This window comes from Parambassis ranga, chromosome 2, assembly GCF_900634625.1.
Source record: "Parambassis ranga chromosome 2, fParRan2.1, whole genome shotgun sequence".
NCBI lineage: Eukaryota > Metazoa > Chordata > Actinopteri > Ambassidae > Parambassis > Parambassis ranga.
This window is the reverse complement of record NC_041023.1, coordinates 11,950,378-11,971,417: the sequence shown is the minus strand read 5'-3', so window position 1 is coordinate 11,971,417 and position 21,040 is coordinate 11,950,378. Positions and strand designations below refer to the sequence as shown.

General features: G+C 42.8%; 5 protein-coding genes across 6 annotated transcripts; 3 read left to right on the top strand and 2 right to left on the bottom strand.

The window, feature by feature from the left end:
- Positions 1–548: 548 nt before the first annotated feature.
- LOC114451022 (cytochrome c-a) lies at positions 549–2,049 on the top strand. Its single transcript, XM_028429532.1, has 3 exons — positions 549–688; positions 1,008–1,185; positions 1,390–2,049. The coding sequence occupies exons 2-3, from the start codon at positions 1,017–1,019 to the stop codon at positions 1,533–1,535; spliced, it is 315 nt and encodes a 104-aa protein (XP_028285333.1). The 5' UTR covers positions 549–688; positions 1,008–1,016; the 3' UTR covers positions 1,536–2,049.
- Positions 2,050–2,389: 340 nt separating this feature from the next.
- Positions 2,390–8,783, top strand: LOC114450700 (acetylcholinesterase collagenic tail peptide). 2 transcript variants are annotated; one of them, XM_028429018.1, is made up of 18 exons: positions 2,390–2,724; positions 3,295–3,410; positions 3,491–3,600; positions 3,698–3,808; positions 4,047–4,091; positions 4,225–4,251; positions 5,142–5,213; positions 5,347–5,409; positions 5,506–5,532; positions 5,630–5,674; positions 5,941–5,976; positions 6,051–6,131; positions 6,422–6,518; positions 6,617–6,753; positions 6,840–6,959; positions 7,168–7,297; positions 7,786–7,888; positions 7,962–8,783. In XM_028429018.1, the coding sequence occupies exons 2-18, from the start codon at positions 3,302–3,304 to the stop codon at positions 8,029–8,031; spliced, it is 1,383 nt and encodes a 460-aa protein (XP_028284819.1). In that variant the 5' UTR covers positions 2,390–2,724; positions 3,295–3,301; the 3' UTR covers positions 8,032–8,783. The 2 variants fall into 2 exon arrangements, with proteins under 2 accessions (XP_028284819.1, XP_028284811.1); XM_028429010.1 differs by having other exon boundaries at positions 3,290–3,410.
- Positions 8,784–8,912: 129 nt separating this feature from the next.
- On the top strand, positions 8,913–11,514 carry LOC114450930 (peptidyl-prolyl cis-trans isomerase FKBP14-like). The gene is made up of 4 exons (XM_028429392.1): positions 8,913–9,191; positions 9,715–9,866; positions 10,234–10,361; positions 10,539–11,514. The coding sequence occupies exons 1-4, from the start codon at positions 8,998–9,000 to the stop codon at positions 10,695–10,697; spliced, it is 633 nt and encodes a 210-aa protein (XP_028285193.1). The 5' UTR covers positions 8,913–8,997; the 3' UTR covers positions 10,698–11,514.
- wipf3 (WAS/WASL interacting protein family member 3) lies at positions 11,441–16,679 on the bottom strand. Its single transcript, XM_028429093.1, has 8 exons — positions 16,404–16,679; positions 14,872–14,966; positions 14,192–14,327; positions 13,701–13,862; positions 12,921–13,619; positions 12,440–12,571; positions 12,166–12,270; positions 11,441–12,085 (listed from the first exon to the last, which is right to left on the bottom strand). The coding sequence occupies exons 2-8, from the start codon at positions 14,947–14,949 to the stop codon at positions 12,045–12,047; spliced, it is 1,353 nt and encodes a 450-aa protein (XP_028284894.1). The 5' UTR covers positions 14,950–14,966; positions 16,404–16,679; the 3' UTR covers positions 11,441–12,044.
- A 745-nt stretch (positions 16,680–17,424) lies between these two features.
- Positions 17,425–19,269, bottom strand: LOC114451014 (proline-rich protein 15-like). Its single transcript, XM_028429520.1, has 2 exons — positions 18,940–19,269; positions 17,425–18,598 (listed from the first exon to the last, which is right to left on the bottom strand). The coding sequence occupies exon 2, from the start codon at positions 18,580–18,582 to the stop codon at positions 18,208–18,210; it is 375 nt and encodes a 124-aa protein (XP_028285321.1). The 5' UTR covers positions 18,583–18,598; positions 18,940–19,269; the 3' UTR covers positions 17,425–18,207.
- Between the last annotated feature and the right edge of the window lie 1,771 nt (positions 19,270–21,040).

Below are 21,040 nucleotides of genomic sequence, written 5' to 3'. Positions count from 1 at the left end.
GATCTGAACAAACCACAACACTGCTGGAATAATGTCGTATGGACATGGAGGACAACAAAGCAAAGTTGTTTGGCCTTAATGCTCGGCGGTGGAGGGGTGATGATTTTGTTTGTTTTGCAACAATAGGACCCAGGAACTTTGCAGTCACTGAGTCAACCACTCCTATGTATATAATATAGAGTATTCTAGAGGCCAATGTGAGGGCATCTGTTCAAAAGTTAAAGTGGAAATTACAATGATCCAAAGTACAGCAGCAAATCTACATCAGAATAGTTTGGGAAAGGTTTAATCTAGACTTTGATCAATAAATAAATAAGGGCACTCTATAAAAAATTGTAATCAATCAATTCAAGCTCAAAACAGTATGAATCCACAGACACCTCCCAACTGTTTACCATCATATACACGTACACACAGGTCATGTTAACCATAACTAGTTATGTGACCTAACCAGCTGTTTCACAGCATCTCCCAGCTTATATCTGCACATTGCAAACATGCCTCACCTGCCTGGAACCTGCCACTCCTTTCTGTAGTCTGAGATACTTTCCTTTTAGATCCGGTACAACTAGAAACAGACAATTCAACTTAACAAGGCACTACAAAACACAAAGTAATGTTGAAACCTGGAAAAGTGGAAACACTGTTTCTGCCTGGAGGTACCTGAACAACGCATTCCTGTCTGACGGTAAGATGCCTGTTGTGTGGTTGTGGTAGATAACTGCTCTGTAACCAACAGCGACCCTTTTCCACCAAAGCTTGTAAACAGAGTGAGATAATCACAAACAGACGTTTCATATGTGTTATCCAAACTTGTCAGCTTCTTGTTCCCTGAACCTAAACTTCACAACTTCTTTATAGCGTAACAGTGCACAGCTTTAAAGGGACTTCTGCTCATGGTCCCCGGGCTGCATAGTATCCAACATTTGTGTAACCAGTATCTTTCTATTCTCTTCACATATTATTGTACTGTGAGTGTGTTTGCCATGATTTCCCTTTCGTCACAGCTGCTGCTCATGGGGGACATTAAGAAAGGGAAGAAAGTGTTTGTGCAGAAATGTTCCCAGTGTCATACAGTAGAGGAGAATGGACGCCACAAGGTGGGACCCAACCTGTGGGGGCTATTTGGAAGAAAGACAGGGCAGGCACCTGGCTACTCCTACACACAGGCCAACATCAAAAAAGGTAAAGTTCACAGATGTACAGGACGTATGAACTCTAACAAGGTGGAGGGTGGTGTTTTTTATAACTGGCAGTCAGTCTGCCAGGTATTAAAGTATAAGAGCTCAGAGTTTTCCTCTCAAACTCTGAGCTCTGATCTAACAACCTGGATGCACCCATCGGATGCAGATAACATTCTGTGCACCTTACATATTTGCTTTTTTAAAGGTGTCATATGGGATGAAGAAAAGCTGAATATCTACCTTCAGAATCCAAAGAAGTACATTCCAGGTACCAAGATGATCTTCAGCGGGATCAGAAAGAAAAAGGAAAGACAAGATCTTATAGCCTATTTGAAGGATGCCACCTCCTAACATGACAGAACACACAGAGTATAACACTACATTTTACACTTTAAATGCTATATCTGCCTTAATATTTTAGTTTTTAATTTCCTATGACTACACATTATTACATCACAATGTAGCTGCCACATTGTTTTGTGTGCAGAGGCCTGTTTTTAATTATTACATGAGTCAGCCTTCCTGTAGCTTGAGGATTTTCCAGCAAGTTCTCAGTCAGGATTTTTTTAAGAGGCAGCCTTTCCTGTGGGATGTTATTGCTTAGCTACAACTTTTACTGAAACTTGCACTTTTTGCCACTTTAACCTCTCACACTGTTGTTTTTACTCTGTTACTTGTGTAATACTCATCTGTTACAATTTAATGTCATATGGTTGGCACTAGCTATAAAACAGGTGCTTCCTTTTGACAAAAATAATGATCAGGATATTTCTGAGTTAGGCATGGTCTAGGAACCTGTTAAACGTGTATAATCTTTTTTATACTGAGTTCCATTTTTCAGACTTTGACTAAAGTCACGTATTAAAACGCCAATTTTTCAATTCCTATTTTTGCTTGTTTTTTATATGTTATCTCTAATTTCTTTAGAAAATGCACCTATTGTTAATGAGGGACAACCTCATGAACACAATGCTAAATGGCCTAAATAACGTCGTAGGCTTAATAAATTGTTTTATTTTTCTTTTTTCATGACAACACATAAAATATTAAAAATAAAAAATTTGCAGTGAGCTAAAATGCCCAGCAGAGGGCGCCATTGCTCTGTTAAAGAGACTATCACTGTGGCGAGAGGGAAAAAAAACGTGCCTGACCAGCGTAAGCACGCGGACTTCAAGTGTTAGCCTTTTCCCAGTTATCCAGCCAGCTGTCCTGAAGGAGATACAGATGAAACACCAGTTAATGTGCATCTGATCCAGACCCACTGGGACTGAGCTGCAGCCTCCGCTGTATTGGCTCTCCCCAGTGGCCTCTGCTGGGCACTCAGCTCCGGGAGGACAAGGTCCCCTCTCTAGAATTGTGTTGCTATTGACCGGCAGAAGGAGCAGGTCAATAATGGATCGGATTTATTAGCGTTCCGGATTGACTACAGAACGCAAAAAATCAGAGGAGCCTCAGTCTCCGCACATTTCCGCGCTTTTCATTTAGGTGAGAGGAGCGCCAGACGGCGTGTGTACAAGTGCTGCACAATTTCAAGTGGAAGGTAAGCGGGATCATGTACATTACAAACCATGCATGTAGATGACACTGTCGCCATGTCATTAGGACAGGATGTACTTTTTTTTTAATAATAAATAAGCCGATAAAAGTAATGAGTACATAGAAAAGACTAAAGAGCATCTTTACTGCAAATCTCAATCCTACTGGCTACCATCATTGACCACATGAAATGTGAGCACACTAAAAATGTTTGTGTGAATGAACCTGTGGCAGCCTTACTATTGTTGACATGACTTCTGTCAGTGAGTGGCCTCCCCTTGGTCTAATTCAGGCACAGAGGGGGTTGGTGCATGGCTGGAATTACAGCGGTGGCTGCATCTGCTGCAGTGTGGAGCTGCAACAAGTTTATTAGGAGAGAGAGGGAGAGGGAGGGAGGGAGAGGGAGAGGGAGGGAGGGAGAGGGGCATTGGTGGACTGAAGTGATGAAACAGTTACACCCTCAAGTGGGAATAAGGAAAAGTGACAGCTGCCAGTGTCTGCATTAAGCTCAGGAAACAGAAATAGAGTGTGTGTTGTGACACAGATTGTGTTGTGTGTTTTACGGAAAGTAAAGCAACAGCATGGACCTGGTGATGATGAAAATTGCAGTGTCCCTTCACTTCCTTCTGTGTCCTGCATGGACCTTATCCCATCACTCTTATATGGACAGCATCCATTCAGCTCACTCAGGTAAGATTTTCATGTGGATTTGTTATGTTGCGTGTTACATTTCACTGCTATCCATCATCAACTCTCGCTTTTTATTTCAGCCCTCAGGTTGCTGGATGAGCCCATGAGGTTTGACCCTTGTTGTCTCATGTCACCTCCTCCGCCACCACTCTTCCCTCCACCGCCTAAACTTTGGAAGCGAGGAAGCCCCGTAGGTCTTCGCAAACACTTTCTCACACACCTGATTATGTAACTGACATTTGTACATCTGCTTATTGCAAACTGTGCATTTGATTGGTTGAATGCAGGACAGCGCCAGCATATTGGAGCCCAGTGTTTCTGGAGGAGAGGTGCAGGAAAAAGAAAAACCTGTTAGCCCTGGGTGCTCACCTGGACCTCCTGGACCACCTGGCCCAGAGGTGAGGCCATGCTTCAAAATGAAACATTACCTGATGTGGTTAGCTTTACATTAGCGTTTAACTCTAATTAAATGATACATCAGGTTACTGTAGCTGTTTTAAGACAGTAGATGGAAATATTGTTAAGCGAGCATGGAGAAAAAAGACACATGACCTTTTTAGTATTGATCTTTCTACAAATGTAGCATGCTGGAAATGGGATATGAGAGTTGTGTATAAGTTTTGTGTCATTTCTCAGGGTCAGAGTGGATTACCCGGAATTAGAGGACCAAAAGGGGAGAAGGTGTGTGTGTGTGTGTGTTTTGTGAATTTTGTCTCTAATGCAGTTTTCTTTGGAAACATTTGTGTGTGTCCTTGTCTTCCTCTCTGCTCTGACATGCACTGCATCTCCTCTCTCTTCATTTGTCCTCCTCCAGGGAGAAATTGGACGTCCAGGGTCAAAGGTGGGTTGTTCCTCCTCTTGCAGGGGTTGTTCATTGCTCATCTCTTTCTGTGGTCCTTCTCATATGCCCTTGGAATAATAGGATCTGGACTATCTCCGCTTTTGCCTGTCCTGTCCCATCGATGCATCCTTATTCTCTTTGATGAGCTTTGTCTGTTGATATGCTCCGAATAGCTTCTGCAGCTGCTAAATGGGTCATGCTACATTGGTCTCAGTAGCCAATGTAACCACACAGCGAAGCTCGATGGCATCCATGGATGTCTTCTGTCATCCTCCCGCTCTGCAAATCTTTTGTCATTCTCCTGTTCTCCTGCTCTGCTCCTTCTTCCTCACTCATCTTCATTGCCTGGCCTGGCTCCATCAGACCTCTACTGGAGTCCTGCTGATCCAGCCTCCTCAGCACTCCACTTCTGCACTTTAATCTCCCTAAGTGCTTTTGCGCTCCATGATAAATCATTCCGCACACACAGCAGGTCCACGGTGTCTCTACAGGCTGCAGTTTTAATGACAGGCAGCTAAATTAGAGCACACTGCAAGCATGGCAGGAGCTCTGCCATTCTAGTCAAAGTGTCACTGAGACGTAAGACTGTTGAGTAACATTCGTTCTTCTGCTCAGAGGAAACTGGCTGTAGAGTGAAACCAATTTAGGCATTATTCCTGTCCACTAATTAGCAACACTAAGTGGCACCATAGGTGAATTCCTTAGAAGGAAAACAGCCAGTTTGACTTTCTCATTAGATTCTGTTATTTAAGAGAACAAACACTAAAATTTGAGGTTGTCACAGAGTCCCTAACGCAAAGAACAGCTTAATATCACTGCACCAATGAGGAGGGAGAAAGAAATGCATTAATACTGTCACTGAGTTTTACTGGGTGATGTTTGTGTCTTAGGGTCGTACTGGTGCTCCAGGCCTTCCAGGGAAGCCTGGACTTCCAGGATGGCCTGGTCCAGAGGGACCCAAGGTAAGTGTCATGGCTTTTTTCCAAGTACAGACACAATTTAGAGCACTTAACAAAATTAAGATTTTATACAAACATACAGTGTGTAGCACATCCCAAATGCACTATATGACAACTATGGTATATTTTCCATAAGGGTGAAAAGGGGGACCCAGGACTCATGGGTTTACCAGGACTAAGGGGACCACCAGGGACAAAGGTTAGTTTCCTATGCACAATATTATATACAGAATCACACAGACAGCACATTAGAAATATTCCATCCTGCTCTTATGTTTTGTGTTTCTGCTTTTAGGGTTTACCTGGTTACAAAGGAGATAAGGCATGTTCACAATTATTTTGTCAATTGCAACTATTGTTACCTCAAAATAATAAATCCTAGTTTTTACCTTACTTCCTCCTTCCTTGTGTTCTAACAGGGGACACGTGGTGATCATGGCTCTTCAGGACTAAAAGGCGACAAGGTTTGATAGATTTTTTTACAGACCCTAAATTATTTTAAAGCCATTTATATTGTGTAATATTCATCCTATTCACGTTCGACTATGACAGTGAAGCTCTTAGCTCATGCACCTAGTGATTTGATTAGGCTGTAACACCCTGTACGGCCTAAAGTGACATTGTCTTTCAGGGGCTCACATTTAATCTGTGTGTCTATTTCAGAGGCTTTTTAACATCAGACATTTCAGTGTGTGTTGTATGAGATAATGACTGCTTTGTCTCTGTTTAGGGTTCGATTGGTTTGCCTGGGATGCTTGGGCAGAAGGTAGGAATCATCATGTATGCATAGAAAGATTAGATTGAGCCATGTGATTATTACTCACTTTTCTCCTCTCCAAGGGTGAGCAGGGACCAAAGGGAGAGCCAGGAGTCTCAGGGAAAAGAGGTCCAACTGGGCGTCCAGGAAAGAGAGGCAAACAGGTGGAGGAAAAAAAGACAAGAATTAGACTCAAGTTCACAAGTTATTTTGGTTTAAATGTATGTGACCTTAATGTAAGATTAATCATATACTGCACTGACAGCATTATTTATCCCTGACGAGGACATCTAAGCTCTCAGCTCTTAAGTTTAGACTCTCACTTGGGTGTGAGGTTTTATACCCGTCAGTGTAAACATGTGCACATACACACCATCTGTGAACATATGGCAGTGACATGTAGGCCACCTCCAGTGTGTAGTTACAAAATTGGGATGTTGCCTGGTTGAAATAGGGTATGAAGGGCCACAGAGGAGCACCTGGAGTCATGGGTCCCTCAGGTCCCCCGGGTCCAAATGGCCACCCTGGACCACCTGGTCCTCCTGCTACAGGTAAATATAATTCACATACTTACTAACAGTTTACCTTACTATTGTAATGTATCAGCCATGTGAGCCAACTTTACTGTCAAACACTGTGTATCTTGCAGGTCTCTATGTAGTAGGTGACAAGGGGGAGAAAGGTCTGCCAGGTCCACCAGGCCGTTGTGACTGTGACAGTCTTGGAGCAAATAATGCACCTTTTGGAAGCTACACACAACGGCGTGGCAGCGATAAAGTTACTGCAGTAAGACCCCTTCACAGACTTTATACAATATGTCATCACTGAATTAATCATATGTCATCCTCTTTTTCTGTTGTGTGTGTTTGTAGATATTTGTGGTCAATAGTGAGGAGGAGATGGAACGTCTGCATCTTGACAATTCAATAGCATTCAGGAAGGACCAGAGGATTCTGTACTTTAAAGACAAAGATGGATGGAAGCCCATACAGGTCTGCTGAGGAAGGTCATGTGGAAATGTATTTGGAAGTTTGCAGAAAAAGTGTAAAAAAAGTTTGCAAAACACTTGCTTTGGTTACCATGTATTATACCTTTTTGGAATAAATTAGGTAGCGTGGTTCCCTTCAGCACCAGCACACATTTTTTTAGCAGCCTAATCTTTTTCTTTAACAATAACCAAACTTTTTACACTTCCTCTAGCCTTTCCAGCCTTTCCAGTCCACTGAGAAAGTCCCGGACAGAGTTGGCATGTGTGGGGACGGAAAAGTGCAAGCCCAGCATGGAGAGGAGTGTGATGATGGAAACCAGATTGTCACAGACGCTTGTCTCAGTGAGTTACATGTTTCTTTTGCTCACTTGCTTACATGCAGGTACAGACAGTAATGTAGAGCTAAAGAAAGAAAAATACTAGTAGTTAAATAATCTTCTTATGACAAATCATTTCGTTAGAAATAGTGATAGTAGACTGGGTTTTTTTTTGCTCTACATGACCATGCCCTCACACCCAGCTGTTAAAGAGACACCCTGCAGAGCATAACTGCAGTACACCACAGCGCCTAAGCCTGCAGGGCACAGGATAAAAGCAGTAGGCGCTGTGAAACCTTTCCTTGATTTTTCATTAATCTTAGCCTTTCTCTTTTCCTACCACCCCCTCACTACTCTCAGCGTCTCTTCAATTAAATTAGCAGGAAAATGCTGTATTGGCATCACTGAAACAGACGGCGCTGCCAAAGAAATTAGTAACGTCTTGCCTATCCCTCACTCTCTCCTGCCTCTGCCACAACACTCTGCTCATCTTCTTTGTCTTCATCACTCCAGACTGTAAGTGGGCCTACTGTGGAGACGGATACAGACATGAAGGCATGGAGGAGTGTGATGGAAAGGACTTTGGTTATCAGACATGCAAGTCATATCTTCCCGGGTATGTTCACTGATAATACAATGACGCAGTGATTAGATGCACTTTTGAAAACCATTTTTCTTGTCCTCTGCAGATCCTTTGGACATCTCAGATGCACTGATTCTTGCATCATTGATTCTACTGGTTGCAAATACTTCACCTGAATTCTGATGTTTAAACATGGCCACAGTGGATCTTTGCAGGACCTCCTTTTGACCACGGGGATAATACTTCAGATTTCTCAAGAGGTCTCACCCCTTGTTAAAAACTGATGGACTGAGAGTGCTAAAAGGAAACTGTTGTGCCTGCTCTGGGCCATGAAAAGTCTTGGGAGACAGCTTTACATCTGTCCACCTCTTGAGGGGGAGAACAGAGAACAGCTCCTTCCTGTTGTCAGACCACTGGCTGCAGTACTGTTATAGACACCGGAGATAGTGGGAAACATTTTTGATGGTATCTTATAAGTTACAATGTGTATGACTTGCCGACTGTTAACACAGAAATAAGCTGAGTTCTTGAACAAATAGCCTTTCCAAATAGGCAGTAAAATGATAGACACTATATGTACTGTAGTATGCAAATCAGGGGTGTGTAATTTTGTGCAATGTATTACAAAACATAATATTTATAAAAGGTGCAATGTTGTGATATTGCATGCAAATGTATTTTGGTGCCCAACAAACTGCTTTAACCAGTGCTGTTAATGTATGACCCTTTAGAAGTGAGTGTCCAAATAATCTGACAATGAATGTGTTCCCACAAAAGCAAAAAAAAAAGTATCTGTGATTACTGCAGCAGCATGCAGTGACTTCTGATGCCTCAGATATGAAATCAGAAGGAAATGATTAGATGATAAGTTGCCTGCATGCCTGTACATGTACATTTCATGAAAACACTGTGCACCAATAAACACATTTTAGGCCTACCCTGAGTCTTCAGGTGATTGAAGGGCTGCTGCTGCGGAGGAGGAGTGTGTGGGCGTGGATGTTGAGGACAAGCAGCCAATCAGAGGAAAACTTCCTGCAACAACTTGCATGATGAAACGTCACTGCCACGTAGAGGAGCAGCTGCACGCCTGCACATGTGTTGGAAGTTTTCTGCTGTTTCTCCTGGAAGTTGAACGCGTCAGCATGCTGCTGTCTGTGCTGAGCTGGCTCTGCTCCTCTCTGCTGGTGTCTGTCCGCGGGGGGAAGCTGCCTGAAGCTGAGGTGACCATAGAAGTGCTGCACAGGCCTTTCCTCTGTCACCGAAAGTCCAAGTATGGAGACATCCTGTTGGTGCATCACGATGGGTACTTTGAAAACGGGACTATGTTTCACTCCAGGTATGTTAAATCACAACTAGCCTGAGCTAAGAAGGAATTTAGCTTCCTCTGCTCGGCCTGGAGGTTCATGCACAGTCACTAGTGCTGGAAACTGAACTTACAGGGGGAGCCATGTTTCCGAAAAGTTGCTTCAAGAAACTATCGCCGATTTACCTGCGTCTTCATGTATCAGCAGCATGTGCAAATCTGATTGGTTACGCATCCATTCGCTAGTATCACGTGACATGATAAAGGGCCAGTTCACTCAAATGACACTCAAATCTTATTTTTTCCTTACCTACTTTGCAGACTTCTTCAATCTTTGGTAGATTTAACACCTTAATTTTACGTTTGTCAATATTAACAAACATTTTTTGTTTTTGTTGTTTGAGAAACCCCAAAATAAAAAAACCCCAGGGCTAACCCAAAACATCTAATTCCAGCTGCTGTTACTTGTTGTCTAAAAGTCTGTTGGACCTTCTTAGATTCTCTCTTCTTTTCCTGTGCAGTAACACTTAAGTCTCTATCTGTGTTTGTCTGCTAGTCGAAACCACGGTGACAGACAGCCAATGTGGTTCACACTAGGCATCAGACAAGCGATCAAAGGCTGGGATAAAGGTCTGCAGGGCATGTGTGCCGGAGAGAAGAGGAAGCTGGTCATACCTCCAGCCATGGCCTATGGGAAGGAAGGGAAAGGTACAGTAGCATCTATAAAGCCTCACAACATGCTTCTTCTATGTAACATTTTAATGTATGTGTTGCATGTATATATTATATTTGTCTGTCTTGTTCTGAATGGCTTCCTAGGACTCCCATCTGAAGTGAAGGTTTCATTCAGTAACATTAGTCCACTTTATATTTAACATGGAGCATGTGAACAATATGGTGATTTGTTCTGGTAAGCATACCTTTCCCTAATCAGTAACATCTGTCTCTTCCCTAACTTGATAGTATTTATGCATCGTTTGCTTCTTTTTAACCCTTTTAGCATGTTTTTGTTCATTTTGTTTTAAATCAACTATATGCTTTATCCTGAAATATTGTATGTGTTGTCTGTTTTCAGGTAAGATCCCACCTGAAAGTACACTGACCTTCATCGTTGAGGTAGTTGAGATCAGAAATGGGCCAAGGTCACACGAGTCATTCCAGGAGATGGACCTCAACGATGACTGGAAGCTCTCCAAGCAAGAGGTGAGGTGGTAAAAATAAGAGAGAATGTGACACAGAAGCCCAAAAAAAGTTTTCTCTCAGTTACGCCTGTATGTCAAATACTACCTGAAAAAATATACTGAAAGACTTTGTTAATCAGTGCAGTGTCTTCTGTATGTTTAAATCATTAAGTTATCCTGTTATTTACATGTCTGCCAGGTGAAAGAATATCTAAAGAAGGAGTATGAGCGCCATGGCTACCCTCCCAATGACACTCTACACGAGAACATGATGGAGGACATCTTTGCCAAAGAGGATGAGAACAAGGATGGCTTCATATCATCCAGAGAGTTCACTTATAAACACGATGAACTGTGAAAAGCTCAGTGGAAAGAAAGTCACTCAGGTTTTCTGAACATATTTCAGTTTTATAGAAGCCTCTTGTGTGACTCTTCAACCCATTTCGTGTGGAGCTGTGTGTGATACTGAAGAGTTTGTGTATCTGATGTTTCAGTTAAATGTGTTATTTTAGGATATATTTTTGACCTTGTCTTAACATGTCACAGGGTCTATAACGTTCACTGCAGTTTGTCCTGTTTCTTAAAAAGAAAACAATGGACAATTGGCGTTATGACAGAGAGGAATCACGTAAAAAAACAAAGGTATTCAGCTGTATCCATTATATTTAAAAGCACACTGACTAGAATCTAGACCATCCTGCTTCTGGAGCTTTGGGGTTGTAAACTTAACATCAGAACCAAATAGGAGTAACATGTTTCTATTTTGTAATCAGTAGAAAACAACTTTTTAAACAAAGATACTTTGGTTTATTTGGTGATCACACATTTAACCAGCAGGTGGCACTGTCTTACCAGGTGTTAGTGTTGGTTAATAGCCTACATACTGTAAGGAAAGGTTAACAGTACACCTCATTTATTATCTATACATTAGCGGCAAGTCTAACAACTGATCCCATAATACTTACATCAGTAAGTGTAAAATCACATAATCACATTAATAGAGGAGAGCACCACTACACTGTATGAACAATGATTCATAATAAAAAGTCAGGGTTAGTAGAATTGATAGCCAAAATTCACATGCAAAGTTGTTTTCACAGTGAAATTGGGTCAACTTGTAGCAAACCAGCTGAAAAGTGTGCTTGGTGGTAAATTTAAAACAGGTGGAAAAATCAGAGGATTCTATGTTTCTTTGATGGAAACCAGTTTGTATCTTTAAAAGAACTTTAGGCTGTGCGTTTGTGGGTTAAATGCAACTATTAAAGTGCTAGCACAAAGAGAGACAGATTGATACATCATAACAAAAGTCTCAGATGAGTATTCTGTACTGTATGTGTACAGAAGTGCTTTAAGTGTTACAAACTGTTTCAAGAGTTAAATATAGTTAGTGGAAGACACTGTCCCTGGAGTGTGTATATGTGGCGGCTGTATGTAGAGTGAGACCACCTCTTCACACACATTCAAAACATTCCACATTTGAAGTGGTCAGAGGTCACATAGTCAGAATAAGGTGGGATCCTGTTTGACACTTGCATTCACACACAGACACACACACACACAAATACTGTAAACACACACACAACACATACACACAACGCCTCTATCCATACAAGTCCATGGCAGTTATATTATCACTGTCATAAGACAGTGGAGGAATATTTCGTCTTATTTTGATGCATGGAAGGGATGAGGAAGAGGGTGAGATTCATCTGAGGTGTGTCCTGATTCCAGGTGGTTTGGGGTTCACTGTGAGAGCAAGCAGAGAGGAACAAGATGACACCAAAGTCCTGGCAAAAGTTGAGAAATTATGTGTGCAGCGTGGCTACCTCTGTTTTCTTTGCTAGGGTAGATCCGAGGGAATGGCTTGAATTCATCTGGTGGGGGTAAGTCTTCTACAGGGTGGAACTGGAACTTGGATTCAAAGTCATCGGCTGGAGTACAAACACAACTTCGATTAGTGTGATGTGTGGTTGATACCAACCATGTGCACTTTTCATCCTGTATTAACACATTCCTTGTTCTTGCATTTCACCTTGAAACCTGAACATGCATGGCTGGGTGACATGATAAATAACATATGTTGTAAAATGCCAGTCTTACCCAGACTGTGCAGGTGCCCGTTCCTTAGACTGGATGGGGGTAGGGGAGGAGGAGGGGGAGGAATGCGGGTGGACAGCTCTGTGGTGGGGGAACGTGCTGGAGGAGCTGGAGGTGGAGCCAGCCGACCCACACCTGTTACAGAGAGGAGATGGACATCAGCAACAGGACAGGACTCCACACAACGTCTGACAAATCCGACATATTGTCTAATAGCGATTTAGACTTTTTTTTTTCTATAATTGGAAAAAAAAAACACTTCACTGTTTCACAAAGATACCGGTGGCTTTAATAAGTAGCGATAACAGCTTCTAACCTATACTTGGCTAAAAATTCCAGCAACAGAAAAACAGCACAGATAATAATCTACAAATATTTTTACTGTTGTTGTTTTTTTTAACACACATCTATATTAAAAATGCTCTTGGAGGAATCTGGTAAAATAGAAAACGGGACGTTACGACTGTACATAGCCAATGCCTACCTGCACTTCTGGGCACAGCTGGTGGTCGTCGAGTGGGAGCGTTGCAGGGGTATGAGGGAGGAAGCGATCGCATGGCTGGTGAGGGCACTGGGGCTAACTTGGGTGGTGGTGGTGGGAGGTTAGATGGGCAGGTCGGGGTGAAGGATGCTGGGAGAGGAGGAGGAGGTGGGGGAGGAGGCCCGAGGGGACTGTCACGTAGAATAGGAAACCTTGATGGTTCAGAGTACACTTCAGAGGGAGGGGGAGGATAGAAACATCCTGAGGAACGATCCCCTGGGACAGGTGAAGGAGTTTGGAACATTGGTGGAGGAGGGGGAGGAGGAGGTGTAGAGGGCTGAGAAATGTGGTGAGAATGCTGGATGGGGAGCCATGTTGGCTTGGTAACCTGTGTTGGAGGTGGTGGAGGAGGGCAGGAGGGGAGAGGGGGAGGCCTGTTGGTTGGCCGGTCCTGGAAGACTTGAGGTGGGGGAGGTGGGGGAGGAGCAGAAGGAGGGGCAGGTGGAGGTGTAGGGGGAGAGGAAGTAGGGAAAGGAGGTGGGTGCCTGCTGCTGTGTGAAGGTGAGGAAGGAGCAGAGGATGAGGGAGCGAGTGAACAGTGGAGAGGTGTATGGACGTCCGCGGTCTTGTGAGGCTCAGTGGGAGCGTCAGGTGGTGGGTTCCACTGCGGCTTCAGGGAGGCTGATGAGCTTGATCGACACACTGAAACATACACAACCACACACTAGTTAGACTGCAACTCCTAAAAATACACACATCTATCATTATTATGTCTGCACCAACCCAGGATTTTTCCTGCCAAGTCTCTTTGCCCTATAGGCCTGAGAGTGGGGAAGCCTCCAGCAAAGAGCCCACTCAGAGAAGGTCCCATGGGTGCCATGCCACCTGATGGACCCTGAGAAGCACCACCATTTCCAGATGTATCTCCGGCGTTAGGCTTGGGTTCTGGGGAAAAAAAAACACACACAAACATTTCTTTGCAATATTTTAAAAGACATACTCCTTTTTGGTGTGGTTGTGTTATGTGATTTGTCCCTGCTGAATGCCTATTGTCTTTGGTCCTTTTGTGTTTGCATCCTTGTCTTCTATTTCTTCCTTCCTCAATATATATATATATATTCAAATACAAGCCAAACACAACAAACACAACATCCTGCTTTAGAAGTAACAAATACATTTCAGATTACAAACACAATTTAAATCCCAGCTCTACTATTATGTGGTTAATTGTAGCAAAGTAGTTCCACTTAGTCCAGGTAGTTTGTTGGACTTACTATCAACAGCAGGGGCACTGCGGTCATTGACCTGTGTGACTTTCCTGAGCTTGGTTCCTTTATGGATGTCGGCCAACAGGGCATTCCTTCCTCCTCCTCCTCCGCCAGTCTGGAGCTTAGGAGGCTCCAATGGACACTGCCAAACAGAGGAAAAAACACAAGGCTGTGTTTACAGTGTGTTCACTCTATATTCCCTCAGAGAGCAATCAAAACAATGCTGCCTACACTGATGCTTCTAAATAATAATTACTCTTACTACTTGGTTATTTCTTTAAATTATATTAAGTTGATAGATAATCAAAATGTTTTTGGTGTAGGAACTTAAGAAGAGAAACAATAATTCACATTGGCCTTTTTTTTTTCTCTCAGTGCTTTTGTTTGGGAAACACTTTAGATAATTGCTTTACCCAGTGTCTATGTCGGTGCAGTGTGGCTCTGTGTGCTGGCTGCATTTAACTTGAGGACACTGTGAGCCAAGCCTGCTGTGGAAACATAACACTCTTCTGTTACTGAGAGTCTACACTCTGTCCTATCCTGAGCGTGTGTGTGTGTGTGTGTGTACTAGCTTAATCAATAATGCAAATATCCTCAGGTGTTTGGTTGACGATCAGCTAGAAGGACGTGACTGTTTACCTTTGCATGAGGGAAAGCTGGAGACTGAAAGAGAGAACAATGCTCACCTGTGGCAGGGCTGCACTGGGTGGAGGTGGCGGAGGGGGCCCTGGGGGAGGTGGAGGGGGAGGAGGGGGGACTGGCATGCCTCGGCTTCAGATACCTGCATAAGACAATAAACACTCTATTAATGGAAAACCCCTGCTGCTGACCAGCTTCTGTTTTTTTCCTGAATGTCAGAAGCTGCTACTGTGTGAAGGGGCACATTTGATGACCCCTTTACCCTTTTTCCTGAACAGGAAGAGCTTTCACCACCATACAGCACAAAACAGGAAACAGCACGCACTCCATCCTCTCCAGAGAAATCTGACACATCTCCCCTCTCCGCCCCTGCGACTCTTCTTCCCACAATGCCTTGTGGCAGGAGTTGGACCAGAAACAATGGCGAGTGTTGTGAGTAATGGACCCCTGCCCGTCAGTCAACGACCATAGGCCCTCACCACAGCGACTGAGTGGAAAACACATCAAGGGACGTCCAACAGAAAACGTAACAGTGTGCGAACACATTGTTCTTTTTCCAGATTATACAAAGTTCAGGATGCGTCGCTCAAATCTACACCATCATTTTTCCAGGATCTGTCTAAGCTTCAAACTCCACATTCTGCAGTGACAGTCACTGGGACCCCCACCCACCATCTTGACACCAGGCATTCTGGACATGATGTCCGCCATGAGTGAAGAACAGCCTGAGGTCTGTGCACACTCAGTTCTCTGTGGAATTTGCACATGCTCCTCCTTAGTAATTTAATAAAACACCAAACAGAGCCCGTTTTTGTTGATGTGCCACTCTTGCATTCCGCATGTGTGTGTGCAGTCAGTGCTTCCCCCCTCTTTGCAACTGGTAGACTGTTGCTATTTCTATCTTCATATCTGTGTCAAGCAGCCTCTGTGACACGCTGCCAGTTTGGATCTTTAAAGGAGGTGACGCTGGACGCTGGTCAGCTGAGCTCTGCTTTGACCTCTCGTATGTCTCACCACTCCTGAGGTAAAGAGGATTCAATGTGACATAAGCAAACAGCTGGAGCTGGCAGCTGTTGCAGACTAAAGAATAGACACTCACACACTTTGCAGAGAGAGAGCTCATGGCAAACGTTTAATGTAACTAAACAAACTTAAGCATCTGTGCTTTACCTGAGTATTTCCTGGGATACAACTTTTGTCTCCACTACATCTGAAGGCTTTAGCTTTACTTTTGAAAACATACATTTTCACATCCATCCTCTCCAATTAAAACCCTAAATAGCATCATGGGTTAAGAAAAATCTAACTAATAAAGTTATTTGAAAACATTCTAGGAAACCCTCTTTTTGTTGATAAACCTACTTAGTATTTTTGTAAGAAAACAAATGTACAAGTATCTTTTTTAAGAGAGTGGAGGGACCAAATTACACCTCGAATAATTCCATTAACATCAATTACATCAGAGTCCATCAAACAGCAGGCAGGTAGCATATGCTGTTTGAACAAACACAGGGAACGATCAGGTGAAGCTTATAACCTCTCACTCAACACATTCACAACAATTAAGCAGCGTCCTCACCTTTAACAAAATATCCACCTGTTTGCAGAAAAGCTTCAGTAAGATGGAGCTGACCTCACAGTGGCTCCTTCTTCATAGCGGAAAAGTTATTTTTAGTCAATTGAGGACACCGCTTCTCTGACGCTGTTGGTTTTCGGCAGCTGGTCCGCTTGGAGCTCCAGTAAACAACTAAAAAAAGTTCTACAAACTTTGTATTTTACCTAATTTGTGTGTTTGGAAACGAAAGCTATCAGTGCAGCACAACGTCTCTGGCTGTTTGCGGTTCATTCCCACTGCACTCTGTGCGCACTGAACGAGGCAGAAAGCCACACCTTTACAAACCCCGCAGCCAGTGCGGGGCCAATGGAGAGGAAGGGAAGGGTGGCTGAAGGTGCCAAGAAACTTTCCCTGCAACTTCAATTACACCTGCAAACCAAAAAACACCATGTGATGAGAGCTGCCTTTTACTAAAACTACAGACACTTGTTCATCTTACAATATTTATTTCACATCATCTTTGTTTTCTAGCTGTATGTTTGCAGCGCATTACTGCCCTCTTGTGTTGAAAATATGGCATTGCAAATCGTTTTGATTCAGCTTTGAAGAATCCAGAACCCGGTCTGACCTGCTGCATCTTAATTTGTACGGGCTCCTGTGAGATTGTGCATTGAAGCATCTGCTATAATTTCATAGTTTACACAGACATGCGAGGTGCAGGTCTCTCTCTCACACACACCTTAACCAGTAACAGTGACAAAAGAATGCAGTGTCACAAGCGTGCTCCTCCCTTTACCTGACAGCAGAATCCTGGCCTGTGTTTGACATACTGTACATTGGTAACATTGGCACTGCAATGGCCTTTTTTTCAGGCAGAGTGATAATCAGGCACAAACACAGCTGTAGATATGACCCCTTTGAACTTTGCAATTGAAATAGTTTTTGTTGTTTTTTTGCATTTGTGGCTGTTTCAAGATAAATTCTACAACAAGTTACCTTCAATGTCCTTCAAAAGTCACACAGACACACAAACGGCTGTAGCAGATCAGATTTATTCCTTGTGTTTTGCCTTCATGTATGTATTCACAGACGGTTCAAATTACAGTCATCCTGTAAAACAAGTCTTCATTACTTCAATATTAATGTGTCCATATCTCATATAGATATATAGATTGCAACATTATCTCCTTCTCTTAGTGACAGTAGCTTTGCTAAGGGCCTCATAAAACGTGCCATACTTCATCCTTCATTAAAATATTTGATTTTTTTTTTTTTACTGGTAAGTGTTGTGCATTCTGACTAAAAGCTGCTCACAATCATTGTTTTTGTTCACACATATAATAAAATCATTTACTTCATAAACCTTATTCTAACCCTTTAGAATCAACATGTTTGTAAAAGCATTGACAAATGAGCATTATCCTTCATTGTTAAATATATATTATTCTTATTACAGAAACGATGTAAACATCTTATAAGCAGTATTGTCCTGAAGCGTATCACACATCTTGAGTACTGACAGAAACTGGCATTTGTGCTTTTATAAAGGCTTGTATGTTACTTTATAGCATTGATCGTGGAATATTGTTGGCATATTGATTCATTCATTTTAAAGTGACTTTCTGGGGCATTCTGGCACAAATGTCTATCAGCAAATTTCTTGTATTCCTGCAGTACTGGGATAAAACTTGAATGCTTGTTATCTTCAACATCACCAACATGCAGTTGACTTCTTGGTGCTGGCTCATGGAAATGAAGCATCTTCATATAACTACTCTCCATCATCTCTGTAAAGTAGTCTTTGATCACCTCATTCTCCTCCTCACTGTCACCGTCTGTCCCCAGCTGCCACGTTCTCTGTCTCTTTGTCCTGTATAGGAAGGCTTGAGCGCACCCTCCTCTTCTCTTTAAACCGACCTGAGCGGGACACCTTCATGTTCCTGCGACATGTCTGCTCATTGAAGACCGACTCTATGTGGGAGTCGTCAAAGGTTTCATCACTGAGGAGGTTGGAGCTGTTTTTGGACTCCTGCTGAGGCACGGTCTGGTCACCAGGGGCCTTGGAGGGAGATGGATCTTTTTGCTTTTCTGACCGCTGTGCAAAAGGGTCAAAGTCTGGGCCCAAGGTGTGGGATGAGTCTTTGGGGCCTCCGCTCTTTCTCTTTGGCAGGAATGCCTTCCACCACGGTGTCCTCTCTGTCATCTTTGGAGGTAGAGATCTGTACCAACCATCAACAACCATTCATCACATATGTCCTCTTTAAATGTAATTTCAACGGTACTGTGTGATGTAGTATTCATTCTGCTCTACACTTTCATTCACAACCACACAATGACCAAAAATCTTTGTCATCATTTAAATATGAATGCATTTTAATATCTGGCTATCCATCTGTCATTATTACCTGAGTCTCCCCAGCTAATCCTGTGAATAACCAGTGTAACCAAGTTTAGCTTCTTTGTAAAACTGGTTTAATGACTCGTGAGAACGGAAGCGCAAACTCATACTGTGATTCACAGGTAAACAATATGCAGGAAAAAATCTCCAAGGACTACTCACCTGAGCTGCAGCCAGTGGGACAACTGATGTAACACGACCCTGATCAAAACGTAAATGTCACGTTGTTGATTATAAACAAGGAGATAGGAGTGTCTTCTTCTCCGGGAGTGAAGCACTTGGATCAACTGTAACAACAATCTCTCAAAGGGTCGCAGACCTATCCATTTTACGCACGAACCAGGCGAACCGTCTCCTCATACCTCCCTCCACCTAAATATTAGATGTTTCTTTCTTTTGTTAAATATCTCTACGTTTCTTCGTCTGCTCTTGAAAAAAGTACAGATGAAGTGACATTTATAAGGAGCGGCTTTCCTCGACTAAACCAGCAGGTTTCCGCCTCCGAAACTCTAATGTCGAAGCACCTGTCCTTACTCCTGATTGGATGAACCCTCGGCGTTTGTCACGTGAGCACCGCTCAGGTGAATCCCTTGCAATGGTAGGTTGGGCTTGTGGTTGCTTCGCAACATACCCCATGGGAGCGTACGCTTCTTCAGTAACACATTGAAAAAAAGAGTCCTTTGTATCAGCTGAACCCAACCCAAGCCAGGGTGCCAAATTATATTCCATTTTTGGACGCCCAGGCTTGAACCTGTCAGACAAAGGAGTGGAACACACTGAGGTGTTTATTAAGCATGCTAATGACTTTAATAACCAGCGACTGCAGTTTAGCTTCATGGTTTAAATGAGACCCTGTGTTGAAACCACCTGAGACAGGAAGAAGTCGTCAGGTGATGACAGTACTGCAGTAAACGTACAATTGTTGCTGTTGTTGTTGTTGTGAGTTCACGTTAAGTGAGGGGAAGCAGCTTGGACTGGCGCCAGTTTCATCTGCGGGGCACCTTCATCCTGCCGGATGCGCATGCTTGGAGTTTTTTTTCTGTCTGACTCTCATCCATGATAACACAGGCTCAGGACACATACATGGCACAGATGATCCAAAGATGCTTTACATAATTTAATAGGTTCTTAGTCAATGATTTTGCAACATTTGCTGAACCAAAACAACACACAAGCATTACATTTATCATAACAGTACAATATCTAAAGGTATGCTTCTACCAAACAATCATATCCGTTTCAGCAGTCTTACTCTGTAAATGCATTTTTGCCCATGGCTCCAAAAAGTGTGATCAGTCTGACTATATGAGGGATTTTCTGGTCAAGTATAGAACTGGAAGGGGTTTGGAGGAAGGTAAAACACGCCCACATCAAATGTTCACAATCTACAGTGCAGTCACTGTGCCAGATAGAAAAAAAGAGACAATAGAAGAAGTAGAACAAAAACCTGAATCCCTCCTCTCCAGATATAGTAGAATATTAAGAATCATTCACCTTTTTGATTGCATGAAAATAATCACACATTAAATACTCTTTTTTTCTCAATCTTTAATGTGAACGCCCAGTTTCGAAGGAATATCCCCTAGATGTGATCTTATGATTAGAAACACTTTCTCTGTCTCTGGAATCCCAGTCCACATGGTATCTGTATGGACCGGTGCCAACAGGAAAGACCTAGAGAAACTTAGACACAGAGGAAGGGAGGGAGGAATCGAGAAAGACTTTTTGTCTCCCTCCTGCTAAATTAGAGTGAAAGTTGTAGCTGTGGCATTAAGGAATGTTTCTCTCTCTTTCTGTTTCAGCAGTCAGTGGCCTGCATACCTGGGGACTCCCTCTCCTCCCATCTCCCATCCACTCGAAACTCTGCAGAGTTATTTCTTCTTTCGGCTACACATAGAAAGTTGTCTGTCGTTGCACTTTATCCTTTGTACAGGTAAGTATGAATGCAACTTAGAATCTCAAATATACACATTATAAGGTTTTAGTAGCTGCTTAAAGGATAAAAAGCTCATATTTCATCAAATGAGCCAAAGATGATTTCTAAATTAAATTCACACTTGAGAAGATGCAATAATTTGGTCAATTGTGTTCAGATTAAAACTCAAAATAACACATTTCAGCTCTACTCACCAGCCGCCCATATCATCTATGGGTTTAAACAGCTTTATAAACACAGGATGTTATCTCATTATATCCCTTCTCCTGTTTTCTCTGCCTCTCAAACTCTCAGTCCCATATCTCACAATCTGCTTTCCTCTCACAT